Raw genomic sequence first — 18,440 nt, 5'->3', positions numbered from 1 at the left:
AATGAACATATGATCAGCAGTTATATAGGCTCTAATATCTTTCTCATTCCTCTGAGTGATTGTTAGCTGTCTCTTAAAATCTAAGAACTTACTATTAGAAAAAAAAATCTGTACCTGACATTGATAAAGGAAGTTTGATAGCAATCTTTCGGTAGACTTCATTTTTCTCTTCATCAGGCAGAAGGCTTAATAATTTTTTACCTATGATGTCATCCTCAAGAAGGAAGGAGGGAACAAGTTTTGCTATAAGTGCTACTGTATTCACTTCCTCTCCCTCCCTACCTCTATTACGCTTATCATCTGCCCACTTCAGCCGCATCCTGAGGTGGTTGGATTTCTAAAAGTCCCAGTTCACATGACCCCATTCTATGCCCATCACCTCCAACCTTTCCAGGGTGCTCATGCAAGTACTCCACCTTTCCAAAAATGATCCCACCCACTGAGACCACCAGTCCATTCCCAACCCATTCTCACTGTGCGTGATCTCCTTTAACTCATCAAATCCCTCCTTACAGTTCAGATTCTATAGTCAAGCATTCTAATCAATGCCATGAGCTCTTATTTGCTGGGGAAAATCACAGCTCTGCTTGATTTCAACTCATCATCTGCCCTATACCTTCCCCAAGCAACTGAATGTGTTATGGAACTCCACCACCACCACCACCACACACACTCTGTATTATTTTCTGTGGGCACTCAGTTCTGCCTAGAAATCATTCCACATGTCCCTAGACAATTCGCTCTCCTACTCTTTGACATGACTATCTCTTGCCTCTCCCTCCTTCTTCAAACCCGCAAACCCACCCACCCCCGCCATCCTCCTCATATTCAGCTGGGGATGTCATTTCTCATTTCAATAAAAAACCAAGGGAAAAGGAAATGTCAATATTTTCCTGCACCAAATTCACCAATCCTTCTGCCCCTGTGGCCAGAGACTTGCTTTCTCTCCTACTGTACTGAATAAGCTTCTTCCTAAGTCTAGCGCACTGTCTTTCATCCTCTCTCGACTGTTCTAGGACCTCATTCTAGAAATTCTTCCCCTACCCGCCCCATCTTCAGGCTTTCCCTTTCTGCTGGGTCTTCCCCGTAGCATGCAAATGGTGTAACATCTGTCATCTTAAAAGCCAAAACAACACAACATTCCAAAAACTCAAAACTTTCTTTGACACTGCATCCTCTCCTCTGGCTCTAACTACTTCTCTGGTCCACTTTAGAACAAGTATCCCTGAAAGGAACTATGCCTGCTGTCTCATTTCTTCACCTCTCACTCTCCCTTGAAGTCATACTAATCAGATTTGTATCCTACTCATTCTACCTTTGTAAGGTTGCCAGTAACCTCCACATTGCCACGTTCAATCATCAATTCTCAGCTCTCATCTTGCCTAACATCTTGGCATTGATAGCTCCTTTGTCCTTGAAACACTTGCCTTACCTGGCTTCCAGGACACCGCACACACATGGATATCCTTCTGCTTCAAATGCTACTCCTGCACAGTTTTCTTCGGTGGATCTTTCTCCTCTCACTGGGTAACTGGCATTGGAGTGCCCAGGGCCTGCCTGGTCATTGGACCTCTTCTCTTACCCTCCTGTCTCCCTAGGTGGTCTTTTCCAGTCCCATCTCATCAAATATACCATCTAACTGTAAATGACGCCCAACTTCTCGTCTCCAGTCCAGACTTCTCCATGGATTCCCCTTGAGAACTAAATTTGATATCTAATAGGATTTCAATTTTAGGACATCCAAAAAAGTGCACTGGATATTTTCCCTCACAAACAGTCTCCTCTCAGTCTTCCTTGACTTGCCTTTCTTTCTCTCAAGCCCCAAATCCAGTCCATCAGCAAACTCTGTTGGTTCTACCTTCAAAATACATACAGAATCAAGCCACTTGTCACTACTTGGTTTAAGTTGTCGTTGCTATCCTGGATTACTACCAAGAGCTTCCACTGGTCTCCCTGGATCTATCTTCGCCATACCTATGTCCCACTCCACTCTCCTCTCCAGAGCAGCTAGAGTGATCAATTTCAAATATAAGTCACATCAGGGTATTCCTCTGCTCCACATTTTCCATGGCTATGCAAGTCTTTCAGAGTAAAAGCCAAAGTACTTCCCATGTCCTTGATGGCTCTATATTCTGGCTCTTTGCTGCCTATGGATCTTAGCCCCTCCCACTCTCCCTCTTGCTCACTGCATTCCAGGCACACTGAACCCTTTGCTCAAGATCGAATACACCAAGCAAACAGTCATTTTTGGGGCCCTTGAACTTGCTCTTCATTCAAACTGGAAGACTCTTTCCCAGATATTTGCAATGACTTTCTGCCTTACTTCATTCAAGTCTCTACTCAAAAGTATTTTTTTCATTTTTTGAAGTTTTACTGAAGTACAGCTGATTTACAAGGGTTGTGATAATTTCCACTGTACAAGAAAGTAATTCAGTTAAACATATATACACATCCATTCTCTTTCAGATTCTTTTCCCACAATAGATTGTCATAGAACACTGGGTAGAGTTCCTTGTGCTATACAGCAGGTCCCTGCTGGCCAACCATTCCATAGACCTCAGTGTGCTTATGCCAGTCCCAAACCCCTAGTCCATCCATCCCCCTGCCACGTGTCCCCTTTGGTCACCATAAGTTTGTTTTCAAAGTCTGTGAGTCTATTTCTGTCCTGCATGTAAGTTCATTTGTATGCTTTTTTTAGATTCCGCATATAAGTGATCTCATGTGATGTATTAAACAGCATCAATTCCCTGACATTCTCTTCCTGCCTTTTTTCCATACCACTTATCATTACCTGACATCATAGCCACATGTATACATTTACCTGTTTATTATCTATCTCCCTCAAGATAGAGACAGAGAACTTGGCTGTCTTATTCACTGTCTTATTCACTGCTACATCCTCAACACCTAGAACACAGCTTGGCCCAGGTGAGCACTCAATAAATATTAATTGGAGTTTCCATTGTGGCTCACTGGGTTAAAACCCTGACTAGTATCCATGAGGATGTGGGTTCAATCCCTGGCCTCACTCAGTTAAAGATCTGGTGTTGCCACAAGCTGCAGCATAGATCACAGATGTGGCTCGGATCTGGCGTTGCCGTGGCTGTGGGATAGGCTGGCAGCTGCAGCTCTGACTCAACCCGTAGGCTGGGAACTTCCATATGCCACAAGCATGACCCTAAAAAGAAAGAAAAAGACTAAATATTAGCTGAATGAATGAATCACATCAGACCGTGTAGTTGAAACATGGTGACACAATAAAAAAACTGAATATCAGACATTAAGTGATGAGTGTTTAATGTGATAAGACCAAAATCATAAAGTATTCTTTGTAGTTTAATAATGGTTTTGGGTGATGAACCACAAATTCAAATGATTATCTGACTAATATTTATAACCTACAGTCAAAATTTAGAAATATATTTTTATGGCCCATGTGTAGAAGCCAGGCTATGAGTTGGCCAATGCTCAAGTTGGCAGATGGATCCTGTCTCAATCAAGAAAAACCTTGGCTCAATTCAGGGCAGAAGTATAACCATAATTTAGCAAAGAAATCATGAAATTAACAGGCAGTAGATTTTGACAATGAAAGTCACATAGTAGGAAACTGACTTCCCAAAAGAAACAGATATTTTCATTAAACTTAACTTTTTCAATAAAAATGCTTTCATGGGTTTAATTATAAAATATAATTTAGGCACCAAATTAAGTTATCTCTGGTCAGTAGAGACCACTCATTCATTCACTTACCTAATATGTGATTAACAACTGCTCCATGCCTGAACCCTGTGTAACATCCGTTCTCACAAATGAGCTCACTTAATGCCCCATGAAAGGAAAAAATCTCCTCTATTGTATTCATGAGGCAGTTAAGGCTTGTCCAATTGTTGGCAGGTCACAAGTTCAGAGATGAGATTCACACCCAGCTCCATCCAAGTCCATATCCACTGTTGCTTCCACTCCTCCAAGGCTACCTTGAGTCCAACTGGCACCAAGAGCAGCAGATTTGCTACTGGGCCAGTTTCTTCATTTTGGACATTCCAGGAAATAATTATTTTTCTGAGACTTATGAGAGTTTAAAAAGATGAAACTGACACATTCATTCTAATTTCAATGAACTCTTTGTTCAGTAGGGGAGACGGCACATGCACAATTATGATGCAAAGTATAAAAGAATACCCTAACAAGAGGCACGGTACAAGGTGCTAAGACTCACCAGTTCTTTCATTAAAATAACATACATTCGCCTGGATGGAAATAGTGGCAATGAGTTTCTTATTAATCAACTACATTCTTTAAGGTGGGCGTGTCAATGAATGCCTTATAACTGACCACCAAATAAAAACAGTGGATGGAAGTATCATTCCAGTGACCCTGCTTTATAGTTAAAGGGCAGAGACCTGAAACCATTATCAACACCATGTTATTTTTGTAAATCTTTGGCATTTGCTCTTCTTATTACACAAGGCAGAAAGATCAAGGTACTTAGAGCTTAATGAAGCAAGGATAAATACCAGTGAAAAATTAAGGAGGGTTTTTAAAAGCCAAGTCTGCAAATACCTATTAGTTGTCCTACAAATATTAGTAAGGTGAGCCTCAGTCTTGCCAAAAAAAGAATAAAGGAATTTACTCCACTCCTTGACATTTACTGAGAATCCGGGCAAGCAGCATCTTTTTCTGGCAGAGACATCCACATTAAACATGCATTAGAAAACTGTTCAACTGTATAGGGCGCCAGGAAGGATGAGCCTTTGTAGGAGGTTCGGATTGCATCCTGAATCAAACAAGACTCATTACTAGTGATTCTCTGCTATACTATAAGCTTCACAAGGGAGAATGGAGCAAAACTCATCACACTTATCAGAAAATTTGCTAGTCTCTTAAAAACTCAATGCTGAGAAACTCTGTCCATGATGAAATGAGGATTTTAAAAGCTTAATTTGTTCAAGAATTATAAAAGAGAACAATTATATACTTTTTTTCTTTTTAGAGCCACACTGTGGCATATGGAAGTTCCCAGCCTAAGGGTCAAATCAGAGCTGTAGCTGCCAGCCTACATCACAGCCACAGCAATGCCAGATCTGAGCCTTGTCTTCAACCTACACCTCAGCTCTCTGCAACACTGGATCCTTTAACCCACTGAGCAAGGCCAGGGATTGAACCTGAATCCTCATGGATACTAGTTGGGTTCTTAAGCTGCTGAGCCAAAATGGGAACTCCTCAATTATATGCATTTGGTGGGGGGGTGATGAAGTAGGGGTGAGTAGGAAGGCAGTCTTCTGAGACAGGGGCTGGTAACTAAGTAACTACAAGTTACTACTACAAGTTACTACAAGTTTTCCCAAAGGAAGGAACTCTCAAGGACAGCAATGATTGGCAAAACGTGATGGTAGATTTCAAACATAAGTTTAATAGCATGATAATGATGATAATAGCCATCATTTTAGTCATGGTATGTTTGATCACATCATAACTTGGACTCTTGCCATCTTTTTCTCCCCTCCCACACATCCACTCCATCAATAAACCTTATTTCACCTACAAAACACTGACTACTTCCACATCCACCTTAATGCAAGAATCACCGTCTACTGCAATAGCTTTCAGAGTGGACCCCCTACTTCCATGCCTATCGCCATAGCCTATTCTTAATACAAGAGCCAGAGTGATCCTGATAAAACTTACATTCAGATCATTTCCTGCTCCAAACCCCTAACGGCTTCCTTCCATCTCAGAGGAAAAGGCAAAGTCATTATAATGGCCCCAAACAAGGTGGCTGTTGTGGCTCTGACTCCATCACCTCCTACTACTTTTCTTTTTGCTCACAGTACTCCAGTCACAGTGGCCTCTTTCCACAGCTTTTCACACCAAGTATATTCCTGCTTTTGCTTCTGCTTGGAACACACTCACTCCAATTACCTGCATGACTCATATACACTCTCCATGTCTCTGTCCAAATGTTACCCTATCAGACAGGCCTTCGCTAACCCCACCATTTGTAATAGCCCACCTCCGGGCACTCTAAGTAATGCTTTCCCCCCACTGACAAATGAGAAACTAAAGCTCATGAGAGTTAAGTTAAATTTTAATCTATAAGAGTTCCCGGAGTTCCCGTCGTGGCGCAGTGGTTAACGAATCCGACTAGGAACCATGAGGTTGCAGGTTCGGTCCCTGCCCTTGCTCAGTGGGTTAACGATCCGGCGTTGCCGTGAGCTGTGGTGTAGGTCGCAGACGCGGCTCGGATCCCGCGTTGCTGTGGCTCTGGCATAGGCCGGTGGCTACAGCTCCGATTCGACCCCTAGCCTGGGAACCTCCATATGCCGCGGGAGCGGCCCAAGAAATAGCAACAACAACAAAAAGACAAAAGACAAAAATAAATAAATAAATACACTTTCTTAAAAAAAAAAAAAAAAAAAAGAGTTCCTGTTATGGCTCAGAGGTAATGAATCTGACTAGCATCCATGAGGATCTGGGTTCCATCCCTGGCCTCGCTCAGTGGGTTAAGGATCCTGCATTGCTGTGGCTGTGGTGTAGGCTGGCAGCTATAGCCCTTATTTGACCCCTAGCCTGGGAACCTCCATATGCTGCAGATGCAGTTCTAAAAAGACAAAAATAACTTTTAATCTCTAGATTATTTGACTCCAAAGACAAAGATCTCTCCACTCCGCCATCTTATTGGCTTAGAGTTGCCCAATGGACAGAGGTGCCTTAATTTTTAATGAAATTGTAGATTCCCGGAGTCAGGCAGATACTCTAGAAATGGTTTGGTCTCTGCGTTAATATAAGACAGGTAACTTGTAAAATGATATTCTTAATCAAAGCCTGGGAAAAAACTGCATATTGTTAAAATTAAGAAGAGTTAGGATTTAATGAGGAAAAGTGTGAATCTGCCTCAGGTATAGTCCTTTCCAACTCTGTTTTATAAGAATATATAAATTCATTCCTATTCAGTGTTTATGTACAGATGTAATAGTGATAGTCTCATTTATAGGTACACCAATCTCAGGTTATCAAGTCTATGGTTTAAGATTAGTGGTTCAAACCCATGTCCCAGACCCCTCTACCGTAGAGTGACTGTGTATGCGTATGGGGCGGGGGGATGGTACCACGAATGTTGAAGGCTGAGTCTCTTAGGTTCAGTTTGGATCTCTGAATCAAAATACATAAAGAATCAAGGATAATATTATAACTAACACCATCACTGTGAAAAATCCTCAGGTGATAGCAAAAAATCACCAGTCTCAGTCAATGACCAATTCAGTTTAGGCAACATCTAATACCGTAAGAACTTGGGTAGTTTTCTGGTCTTCCCTATAACAAAATTTAATCTGTAAGGAATTATATTCCTGCATTCTTTCTTCTAATCTACATTTAAGAAGAACCATTCTTCTATGATATAAGCCCTCTAGAGTCCAATCCAATCAATATCTCTAACATTTGTATTTTATTCAGCTGTTTGGTTATCCTATAAATATAAGCTGGATTGGAAAGGTATGCAGTGCTTTCATAGTTAAGTGATATAGTTGGTAGGTGCACAGCCTGAAGATCCAGTATAATTTTAGGAAGTCATGTATTCTAAGTTACTGTTGCTATGAACATATAGAAAGCTTTTCTGCGAGGGATATAGTAACACCATAGGGCTAAGGAATGAGTGACAATTTCAAACACCAGGGACTCAGACTATAAACACATGTATAAGTGTCTCCAGCAATATTTATAACATTGTTAAATTACATGATCACTTCTATTTTTTGTCTAAATGAGATCAGAGTTTGTTCTTCAACATAAAGAATTAAAAAGCAAATCAGACCTGGCAATGGATACCCTGAGCCAGTATGACCAAATCATGATATTCATTGTTTAATTATTATGTGGTGGACTTAAGAAACGTGTGAAATCAAACACATCATCTTCTGAGGGCTACCTTGCAAAGCAGCTACATGCATCCTCTTTAGAGATCACCTTTGGGGCAGTTCACAAACCACACACTCTCTCTCTCTCTCTCTCTCTCTCACATACACACATACCACAACACAGACACATAGTGTTTTGTTACCTTATATCAGAGTTTGTTTTTATAGATTTAAAACTGAAACCAATGGAGCAGACAATGGAATAGGTGCACGTTTTGACAACATTGAGAATGTCTTCTCTGGTGAGTCATCTTCTCCTGAAAACAAATAATGAACCCGCAAACTACAAAGCAAATATCCTTTCCCCAAAGGTGGAATAACTTACTGGTAGGTGGCCAAGGAGAGATGAGATGTTTTCAGCCACGTAAATTATCACTCCATCTGTGCTCACTATTATCATAAAGCCATCTAATGACTAATGAAGAGAAAATAATAATGTAATTAAATAGTGGAACAATAATAAAATGATAGCTTTATTTCTAAATGCATAAATAATTGTAATTGCACCCCGAAAATGTATTGTGGTCCTTAAATATCAATAAGGCAGGCACAGACTTAATTAAAATTCCATTATTCTGCCTCCTACACAGAATCTACTTAACCTTAAGCAGGAGATGTTTATCAAATGATGTGTCACTTAAACAAATTTCAACGTACACCCAATTAACATAGAACTCTCCAACACAAGCTAGGAAGATTCATTTCCATGGGCAGGTTGTTTCATATTTAATTCAAAATTAATTTCAAAGACAGTGAGGATATTTTGGAGGGCATTTTCATTTGTGGCTAGTGTAGTCATCTATTTATAAATATGGATATTGTCGTCGCTTTCCTGCAATGTAATGGATTAGATATCCAGACAAAGGCCTCATGGTAGAGAACACCTAAAATGATGAATAAAATACAGAAAAACTTCTATTTCAAAATCAGGCCAAGCTTATGGTAAAGTAAGGGAAACAATGTCATATCAGAAATGACTAGAACATGAGAATTCAGAAGTAAGGAGCTATCAAAGCTTGCATGTGCCTTGGGAATATCTGCACAGAAAGCAAAGCCAGAGACTGTACAAGGTGGGGGTGAAATCAGAGACTCGGACATAAAGCCACGCCTCCCAAAGGGTAACACTTTCAGCAGGCAAAATCGAAAGATCTTATCCAGCAAAGGGAGCCAGGAAACTCGCATCCTCCCATCCTGCCTCAGCCTCAGCACAGGCTAGAAAAGGGAAGAAGAAAATGAGTCTCTTCTGGGAATTGCTAAACAGAAGCCCACACTCACACAGATTCAAGGCTGGAATTCGTAAACTGCCTGCATAGCCCTCAACACCCCAAGCCTATTATTTACTTTTAGATGGTCCTGACTCAAGATATCCAGTAAAAGAAATTGGAATCTTCTCTGGAGAATGACTTTATTTTCTTTTTTCTTTCTTTTGTTTTAGGGCAGCATCCAAGGCATATGGAAGTTCCCAGGCTAGAGGCTGAATTGAAGCTGCAGCTGCCAGCCTACAGCTCTGATTTTCTAAAACCAGGGCTCAAAGAATTCATGCATATACATTTCCAAATAACATGAGCTTATAATAAATGATTAACAAACACAGGAAAAAACGAAATATCATGGACAAGAGGCAGTACAAATAATAAAATGCAGAAGCAGGTTCAAAAACTGCAGATACTGGAAATATCACAGATAGAATATAAAATTAAGCATGCTTACTATGCTTAAATAAATTTAAAAGAGTATTGAAAATATGATGACAAGAGAATTATAACTGAGTAGGAAGATGTGAAACATAATCAAACAAAATGTCTGGAAATGATATCATCAAAATAAAAATTCAATAGGTAGGTTAAATAACAAGTTAGAACATAGCTGGAAAGAATATTGGAACTGGAAGACAGAGCTTGAAGAAATGACTCAGACTGTAGCACAAGGCAACGTAGTGAATGGCAAGTAAGAGAAATTAAATGACACAGAGAAGAGAGGGAGAAAGTGTTCTAGATATTTTACACATGTCCACTTTATTCTCACAACTCTGTGAAACAGAGATATTTTACAGAGAAAGAAATCAAAGCTCAGAGATGGGCATTCTCTCTGTGTGTCTGACTCAAAAGACCATGATCATTCGGACTTAGTTTGTGGCCTTTGAACTCACTGGAACTTACCAGTTCCTCTGGAGATAGAAACCATAGACATCTCATGTCCTTGAGAAAAAAAGTAACGGCTTAAAGGCTTATTCTGCAAAGTCTGAAAATCTGTGTTGAATGAGTCTACCAGATAATTTCTTAACTCGCCACTAATCTATACAAAGACTACATTTTTATTGTTACCCAAGATCAGTGGATTCATTTGGTATAAGAAACATCTGGGAACCTATTAGAAATGCAGGTTCCTGGCCCTACCAAGATCAAGATTCTGATTCAGACACTTTAAGGTGGGTCCCATGAATCTATGTTTTTACCAAGCTCCCTAGGTGATTCTGATTTGCATGGTCTCCTAGCCACACTTTGCGAAACACTATTCTTTATCTTTTATCACACGTATTCTACATATGAAGTAATCAAAGAGCAAAATCCCTCTTACGTGTAGTGTCATACGGTTGAAATCTTCATAGCTATGGAATGATGGAGTCCAATTAGATATCTCTCTAGAAGTTTCTGGATTGACTTTGCCTTTTTAGAAAAAAAGGAAGAAAGGATAAAAATTGTCACATTAAAATGATTAGCTTATGGGTATTAGATTTTCCAAAGTTATAATTAATTGTATAGAACAGACTCTCAGGAGAAAATGTTGAGTGCTAATGAAGGACCTGATGTAGACTAATTGCTTATAAAGTATCATAAACAAAGAAATGATTGGAATTGAAAAGGACCTTGAAGATCATCCAACTCAATTTCTACTATGCACATCATGACCTCTCTAAACAACTTGACGATTTTCAACCCTATTTCTTTCCTTTTCTTGACTTGTTTAAGTCTTCTGAATTCTACCCAAACCCAGTACTCCTAACACGCCAGATAAGGTACGGGCTGTGTCAAGTGCTCTAGGTGTATTCAGACACCTAAAATCTCCCCAACCCCTGGCTAAAATAAGGAATTCCATGACTTAGTTTCATCTAATTAAGCTTTTAGCCTTTAGGTAGAAAATCCAACATATCTTGTAACTCCTCCAAGGCTGTTGACACTGTTTTCTCTCTCATACCTCTTCACTATCCTTCAAGGTTTTCCAGTTTCCCCAATGAGCAGTGTTTCAACTCCTGTGCTCACTCAGAGCCTTTGCTGTCACCCTCTGCCCTTCTCCACCTCCCCCAATTCCACCTACTCACCCGCCTCACTAACCCAGGGACCTCACTAACACAGCCCTCCAATCTCCAGTTATTGCAATGCATGTTAATTCAAGTTCGTTTCTTCTCCTCACAAAAAGGTTAGAGATCCATGGCATAAAACCTTTTTTTTTTTTTTTTTGTCTTTTTGCTATTTCTTGGGCCGCTCACGTGGCATATGGAGGTTCCCAGGTTAGGGGTCCAATCAGAGCTGTAACCACTGGCCTACACCAGAGCCACAGCAACGAGGGATCCGAGCCGCATCTGCAACCTACACCACAGCTCACGGCAACGCCGGATCATTAACCCACTGAGCAAGGGCAGGGACTGAACCCGCAGTCTCATGGTTCCTAGTCGGATTCGTTAACCACTGCGCCACGACGGGAACTCCAAAACTTTGATCTGTATTAAAAACACTAACTCCCTTGACAAGGACAATTATAGTAGAAGGGCTTGCTTTCTTGGCTGGTAGGAGTCTCAGGATCTTTCCTATGCGTAGATTTAGAGAGGAAGGGGGTCAAGCATGAGCACACAAACCCGAGAAGCCTCACTAAAGAGAGCATGAGGAGAGGCTGTGTAGCTACATGCGAAGTAGAGATACTATGAAAAACAAACCAGACCAAATGCACAGCTGCCTCAAGATAAGTGTTCCTGGAAGTTCCCATCATAGCTGAGTGGTAACAAATCCGACTAGTATCCATGAGGACTCGGGTTTGATCCTTAGCCTCGCTCAGGGGGTTAAGGATCTGGCATTGCCATGAGCTGTGGCATAGGTTACAGATGCGGCTCAGACTCCACATTGCTGCAGCTGTGGTATAGGCCCACAGCTGCAGCTTCAATTCGACCCCTAGCCTGGGAACCTCCCCATGTCATGGGTGCAGCCCTAAAAAGACAAAAAAGTTAGTGTTCCTGACCACTGTCCCCGCCTGGTAACTTAATTCTGGTCACATCTCCTCAAACTTGGGAAACACCCCAAACGCCACGCTCCTGTGGCTGATTTCTGAGATCATTTCCCCATTGACTTTCAGCTCCACCTAGTGACTTTCATCTCCTATGCTCCCTGCAAAGAAATGGAAAAGACAGAAGAGAGTCCACATATTTCCAAGAAGTAAAACCAATGTATTTTATAAATCAACCATAAAGGACTTTTCTACCTTACCATTACCCATGAACTTGCTCTTATTTTTGCTTCCAGGATGGCACCATATCCAATTCTTCACTAAAGCCCCAGTGTCCAGTATGATACTTGACTCACAACAGGGTCTCAGTAACTCTTGTGAACCCAAACCTCATTCATTCATTTATGTAACTAACATTTCCTGGGCTCCTACTATTTATCCAACTCTGTTTTAGAAGCTCAGGATAGAGCACGAACAGGACAAATGAGGTGACTGTCCTTTTGTACCTTACAAACTGGTAGGGGAGACAAACAGAAAACTAACACATAGACAGTAGAAGCGATCATTTGATATACATTTAGTACAATAATTTCAACTGGGTGCTTAGGGAAAGCCTTCCTGAAAAGGTAAGGAAGGACAGGAAGACAGCTATGTGGAAAGCTGGGAGCAAAGAAAGCATCCAAGCAGAGGAAGCAGCAAGTAAAAAAGGAGGCAGGTAAGACTTTGGCATATTTGAAATAATAGGAGGCCAAGGGGGCTACTGCAGGGTGACCAAGGGATGGAGCAGGAAGAAGCGAGGTCTGAGAGACAGGCAGGACCCGATGAGGTAGCATTCACGGTAAGGAACATGAGAGAGTCAGCACTGTTCCAAGCAGAACAGGAAGTGTTTTAAGCAGGAAAGTGACATGTGTTTTGAAAGATCCTTGTGGTTGTTTGCGAAAAATAGTTCAAATGGGGGAGCAAGAGTGGAAGCGAGGGTCTCGTTGGAAAGCTTCTTCGAAAAGAAGAGATAGTGGTGGCCTGTATTACGTTGGTACACCAAGGCCATGGTAATGGGCACAGTGAATGGATTGGGGATATAGACTAGAGGTAAAGCCAAAAGGATTTGCTGATGGATGGGGTGAGGGGGTGACAGAAATGGAAGGCACAAGAATGACGTCTAGATTTTTATCTTGAGCAGCTAGAAGAATGGGGGCACCAGGGCTGACGGTGCGAGAAGCAATGGAGTGGAGAGGAATGAAGAGTTCCTTAAGGGCCATGTTACCTTTCCTATAAGGTAACCAAGTGAACAAGTCACATAGGAAACTCTCTTGCTGATTGAACAATGAGTATGATTCTCAAGTATGGAGCTTAGGTAGGAGGTCAAGGCTGCAGATAGATTTTAAAAGTGGGGGGCATTGACAACTAGGGAGCACTTCAAATGAAAGGACTCGATGAGATTTCCTAGGAAATGAGTAGATATAGGAGAGAAATGGTCCTAGGACTGAGCTCTGGGGGATGTCAGTGATTAGAAGTTGGAAAGAGAAAGAGGGGATGCAAAAAAGAGAGAGAGAGAGAGAGAGAGAGAGAGAGAGAGAGAATGGCCAATGAGTGAGTAGAGAAACCAGACTGCAGTTACCCTGGAAACCAAGAGAAAAATGCTTCACGGAGGAGGGAGTGGTCATTTTCCCAGTGTTTCTGAACTATCATGAATGATGAGGACAGTTAAAGGACCAAAGAAGTCAGCAATGTGGAGGCCACTGCTATTCCTGACAAAAGGACTTGTCCTGGAGTGGCAGGAGCGCCAGCCTCAGGGAAGTGGGTTGAGGAAAGAATGGGGCATGAGGAAGTGGGTACAGGGTTTATACAATCATTTCGAGAAGTTCTGCTGGGAGGGAGTCATGGAGGTAGGGCAACAGCTGAAGGCATCATGAGGTCAAGAAAAAAAATTTTTTTTAAGTTAAGAGATATTTATTGCATGATCACATGCTTATGGGCAGAACCAGCTCAGATGTTTTAAGTTAAACCTATTTAAGTATTATAGGTACTGTCTGACACCCTTGGGGCCCTGTTTCCCTTAGCAACATTTACCACGTGCCTTCAAGTGTCTGAGGTACGGACATGAACGCACATTATCATTGTCCAGTGTACTTCTAGTAATTCCCATTTCCTTGTTCCACTTTTGCATGAACCTCAATAACATTTTCAGCAGCAACCATCAACAAACTTATGAATACAGAGAAACGAAATATCTATGTATTGGAAAGTGTTTCAGGAGATGAATCCCTCCCAAAGATATTTGACGGCTAGATGAAAAGCTATAATGCTGAGGCAGGGTGCTCAGTCCACACCTTCTTTCTGTGTTTTCGCTCTGTCTCCTTTTACAGGGTAGCCATGCCTTTGCAGCAAGGCACGCAGTCCTGCAAAGAAGGCCTTGACGTGTTCCTTCTTTTTATTTTCAGATACCTCTGATGCATCCCTAGTTGACAAAAAAAAAAAAAATCAAGAGGATTAATGGTAAGAATAGGGCTGGGAATTCAGATGATGGAACAGTGGATGGGGAGGAAGGGAGATGTTCATGTCAACATTTGAGCAAAACATCTAGTCCCTGGATAACTCAGGACAACAAAAACTGTCAATATAAAAACAAGGAAATGAAAGCCAATCTCGTGTCCCTTAGACTGTGAAGCCCTTGAAGGTAGGTTGGGACCAAATCTGTCTTCATGTCTTCCGGAGCAAAGCCCACACAGTGTCTGGCATGATGGCCTATGAATTCTATAAAATAAATCCAAAATAATTTGAATTTAACGGTGGGTCTTTTGTTCCACCGTATACTCTTACCTGCTTTTAGAAGAGTACTTCTGATTGAAGAAAACTGTGTCAAAATGATCTATAATTACTCAAGAGGCTCCCTCAAAGCTAATGCTCCTTCTCAGAGAGAAGGCTGAGCACTGAAATGCTAATCGAGATCTTATTTTTTTTAACCTTTTAAAAAGCAGTTCTGAAAAATCTGACAAAAACTTTTTGATCAGTATACTGGAATTTACTTTAGATTCTTAGAATGGAAAAATAAGGCAATTTATCTTCTCAAATGTAAATTAATTGAAACTCCAGGCAAGCCAAGGCCCCCATACAGGCTTTTCAACCTACCAGAGAATATAAATCATGTATTTAGTATCAACTCTGGGCAACCACTGTGCCAGGCATGGAGGACACAGTTTGATGGGGGAAGCTGTCACGTAACAAAGGCAGTGTACTAAGTGTTGTAATAGAGTTGGGGCTAGGGGTTATGGAACCCCCACCAGAGAGCTCAAATTTCCCTGAGTGAGTCAGGTCTCCCCGGGGAAGTAAAATTTTGCTTGACGTGAAATGGGGACAGAGGATAGGGGCGAGGTCTTTGACGGAAATATCAGTCAGTTATGAATTCATACCTTTTCTCTTTTTCTTTCTCATCCTCATCCATTATTCAGTGATGTAACAAAGGATCCTGAAATCAAAGTAGAGCAACATTTTACTAAAAATCAAATCTATGATGAATCACATAAAGCAATAAGGCTAATCAAAATTCTCAATTGCATAGCACCTTTCCCTCAAGGAATGCCTACTTCTTTTAAAGACAGAATTTCATTAAGTACCAATAATCCTCCCATAGGTTCTGTAGATGTTGAAGACTCGCTTTATTGTGTGATCTCCAGTGAATGTTTGTCACAATAACGTTGCCAATGAATATATTTGAAAAAGTTAAAAAAACATTCTGTGAAGTTGCACTGCTTAATCCAAAAGTCAAGTGTTTGTAGGTTTAACTCCATACCCTTGGATTCCTTTAAGTTCCACTAATTTCAAGAACACAAGGAGACAAAGAAGATGTGGGTTGAAAGCTCCATATTTGGCCACAATATCATGCCACAATAGGCAAAATCTGCATTTACCGTTGACATCACAGAAATCCTTGGCATATAAAAATGACCTTGAAATCACCAAAGTTCTCTGCTTTGAATTGGATAATTAGACTCACAAATCACCTCAAGGTCAAAACCTACAGGTAGATGTCAATGACTTTCAAATACATGTGTGTTAAACAAGAAGGGACAGTTAAAATATAGCAAACAGCTTCTAAAGGCTCTCGAGAAAGTAAAAGAAAGCTCAGGGGTCAAACACTGGAGATGGGAAAGCACAACTATGCAACAAGGGAGCTTAGGCATTAAATGCCCTCTTGGTGAAGGAGAATCTGAGCAGGGAATTGAAACTAAAACCCACCACCGTCTCCCTAGGTATAGCCCAGACTCCCAGAGGCTACAATTTCATTTAAAGAATCATGCCATCAATAATGCCAGGAAACGAGGTAGTTTGTCTGTCTTTTCCCACCCAGAGACCATACTGAGACAACATTTCCTAAACAGCTTTGAAAATCAGAAAATATTCAGAACTGAAGATCTGTAATACTACATATTAAAACCTGTAAAATGCAGCTAAAGCAGTACCAAGGAATGTATACCCATAAATGCTTACTAGAAAAAAAAAATGAGCTAAGTAAGCAGTCATCAAGACAATTTGTAAAAAATAAGAGTAAAGCTTGAGTTCCCTTATGGCTCAGCCAGTTAAGGATCCAGGGTTGTCACTGCTGTGCTTGGGTCACTGCTGTGGTGTGGGTTCAATCCCTGGCCCTGGAACTTCTGCATGCCATGGATGTGGCAAAAAAAAAAAAAAAAAAAAAAAAAAAAAGTAAAACTAAAGAAAGGAGAAGCAAGGAAATAATAAACATAGGACCAAAAATGACACAATAAAAAATAGGGAGTTCCCATCATGGCATAGGGGAAACGAATCTGACTACGAACCATGAGGATGTGGGTTCAACCCCTGGCCTTGCTCAGTGGGTTAAGGATCCGGCATTGCCACGAGCTGTGGTGTAGGTCGCAGACTTGGCTTGGATCCCATGTTGCTGTGGCTGTGGTGTAGGCCGGCAGGTACAGCTCTGATTCGACCCCTAGCCTGGCAATGTCCATATGCTGCGGATGAGGCTCCAAAAAGACAAAAAGACAAAAAAAAAAAATAGGAGATAGAAATAATAGTTCAGAAAGGCCAAGATGGCAGGAATTTGTGCAACAGAATACAAAAAAAAAAAAAAAAAAAAAAAAACAACAACAGCTGTGAAAAAGAAAAAAAGTACCTCCAGAAATCTGAATACAGTTCTCTTGAATCCTCGGCTAAATACTAAGCTTGCCTGTACAAGACCAGTCAAAGAATAACTACCAGGAAGAACAAATACTGTAAATTCAAATAACAATCTCAGTGGGTTAAGGATCCAGCATTGCCTCAGCTGTGGTGTAGGTTGCAACTATGGCTCGGATTCAGTCCCTGGCCTGGGAATTTTCAAATGCCGTGGGTGCAGCTGAAAAAGAAAAAAAAATCACAGTTTACACATGGTTGGAAGACATTTGAGTTTCATCCATCAGAGTGGAGGAAAAAGACTGAAAAAATGAGTTTTTGGCATGGCATAATATCAGGCAATCTAAAATATATGTAACTTGATTCCTAGAAGGGGAAGGCAAAAGTAATATTTGGGTAGTGGCCAATTTTTTCCATACTAGATGAAAAATATAAACTCACATATTCAAGAAGCTCAATGAATCCAAGAAAATAAACACAGGGGAAAACTTACCAAGGTACATTATAAACAGATTGCTGAAAATCAATTACAAAGGGAAAAGTCTTAAAAGCAGACAAATAAAAGACACATTTAATACAGAGGAGGATGCGGGTTCAATCCCTGGCCTCGCTCAGTGGGTTAAGGATCTGTCATTGCTGTGAGCTGTGGTGTAGGTTGCAGATGTGGCTTGGATCTGGCATTGCCATGGCTGTGGTGTAGGCCAGCAGCTGCAGCTCCGATTTCACCCCTAGCCTGGGAACTTCCACATATCGCAGGTGTGGCCCTAAAAAGATAAAAAAGAAAAAAGAAAAAAAAAGTTAGGGGACAAAAAGCAACCTAGAATTCCATATCCAGCAAAAATACACCCTTCAAAGAAATTGAAGGTAAAATAAAATCATCTTCAGATGAACAAAATCTGGAAGAAGTCAAGGCCAGTACACCAGCACTACCAAAAATGTCAAAGGAAGGCCTTAAGGTAGAAGGAAAAGGATGCCAGATAGAAACTCTGAGCTACAAATAAAACACACACGAAGTATAGATTATCAATCAAAAGAGATAAAATGGAATACTAATTACTCATTTCATCCAAAAGGAAGCAAAAATAAAAAAGACAAAGAGGACAACAGATCAAATGAGACAAATAGAAAACATACAGCAAGATGGCAGACTTAAACCTAACCATACTA

The 18,440-nt window shown here is 40.9% G+C and overlaps 1 protein-coding gene across 5 annotated transcripts in view; it reads right to left on the bottom strand.

Annotated features, from left to right (window-relative positions):
• The window catches only part of PASD1 (PAS domain containing repressor 1), a 94,166-nt gene that overhangs the window by 44,424 nt on the left and 31,302 nt on the right, over window positions 1-18,440 (bottom strand). For 4 of the 5 annotated variants that reach the window (XM_085007586.1, XM_085007588.1, XM_085007589.1 and 1 more), the window contains 5 exons: window positions 15,539-15,594; window positions 14,459-14,586; window positions 10,491-10,579; window positions 8,239-8,328; window positions 115-214 (listed from right to left, as the gene is read on the bottom strand). In XM_085007586.1, coding sequence (XP_084863712.1) covers window positions 115-214; window positions 8,239-8,328; window positions 10,491-10,579; window positions 14,459-14,586; window positions 15,539-15,570 — 439 coding nt within the window. In that variant the 5' untranslated portion in view covers window positions 15,571-15,594. Of the gene's footprint in view, window positions 1-114; window positions 215-1,974; window positions 2,076-8,238; window positions 8,329-10,490; window positions 10,580-14,458; window positions 14,587-15,538; window positions 15,595-18,440 lie in introns of those variants that run through there. The other variant, XM_085007590.1, reaches the window with a different exon arrangement.

This window comes from Sus scrofa, chromosome X (assembly GCF_054392235.1).
Source record: "Sus scrofa isolate SSC_HxYL_T2T_F1_AM1 chromosome X, Sscrofa_HxYL_maternal_Yorkshire_Landrace_v2.0, whole genome shotgun sequence".
Taxonomy (NCBI): Eukaryota; Metazoa; Chordata; class Mammalia; order Artiodactyla; family Suidae; genus Sus; species Sus scrofa.
This window is presented reverse-complemented; position numbering and strand designations above follow the sequence as displayed.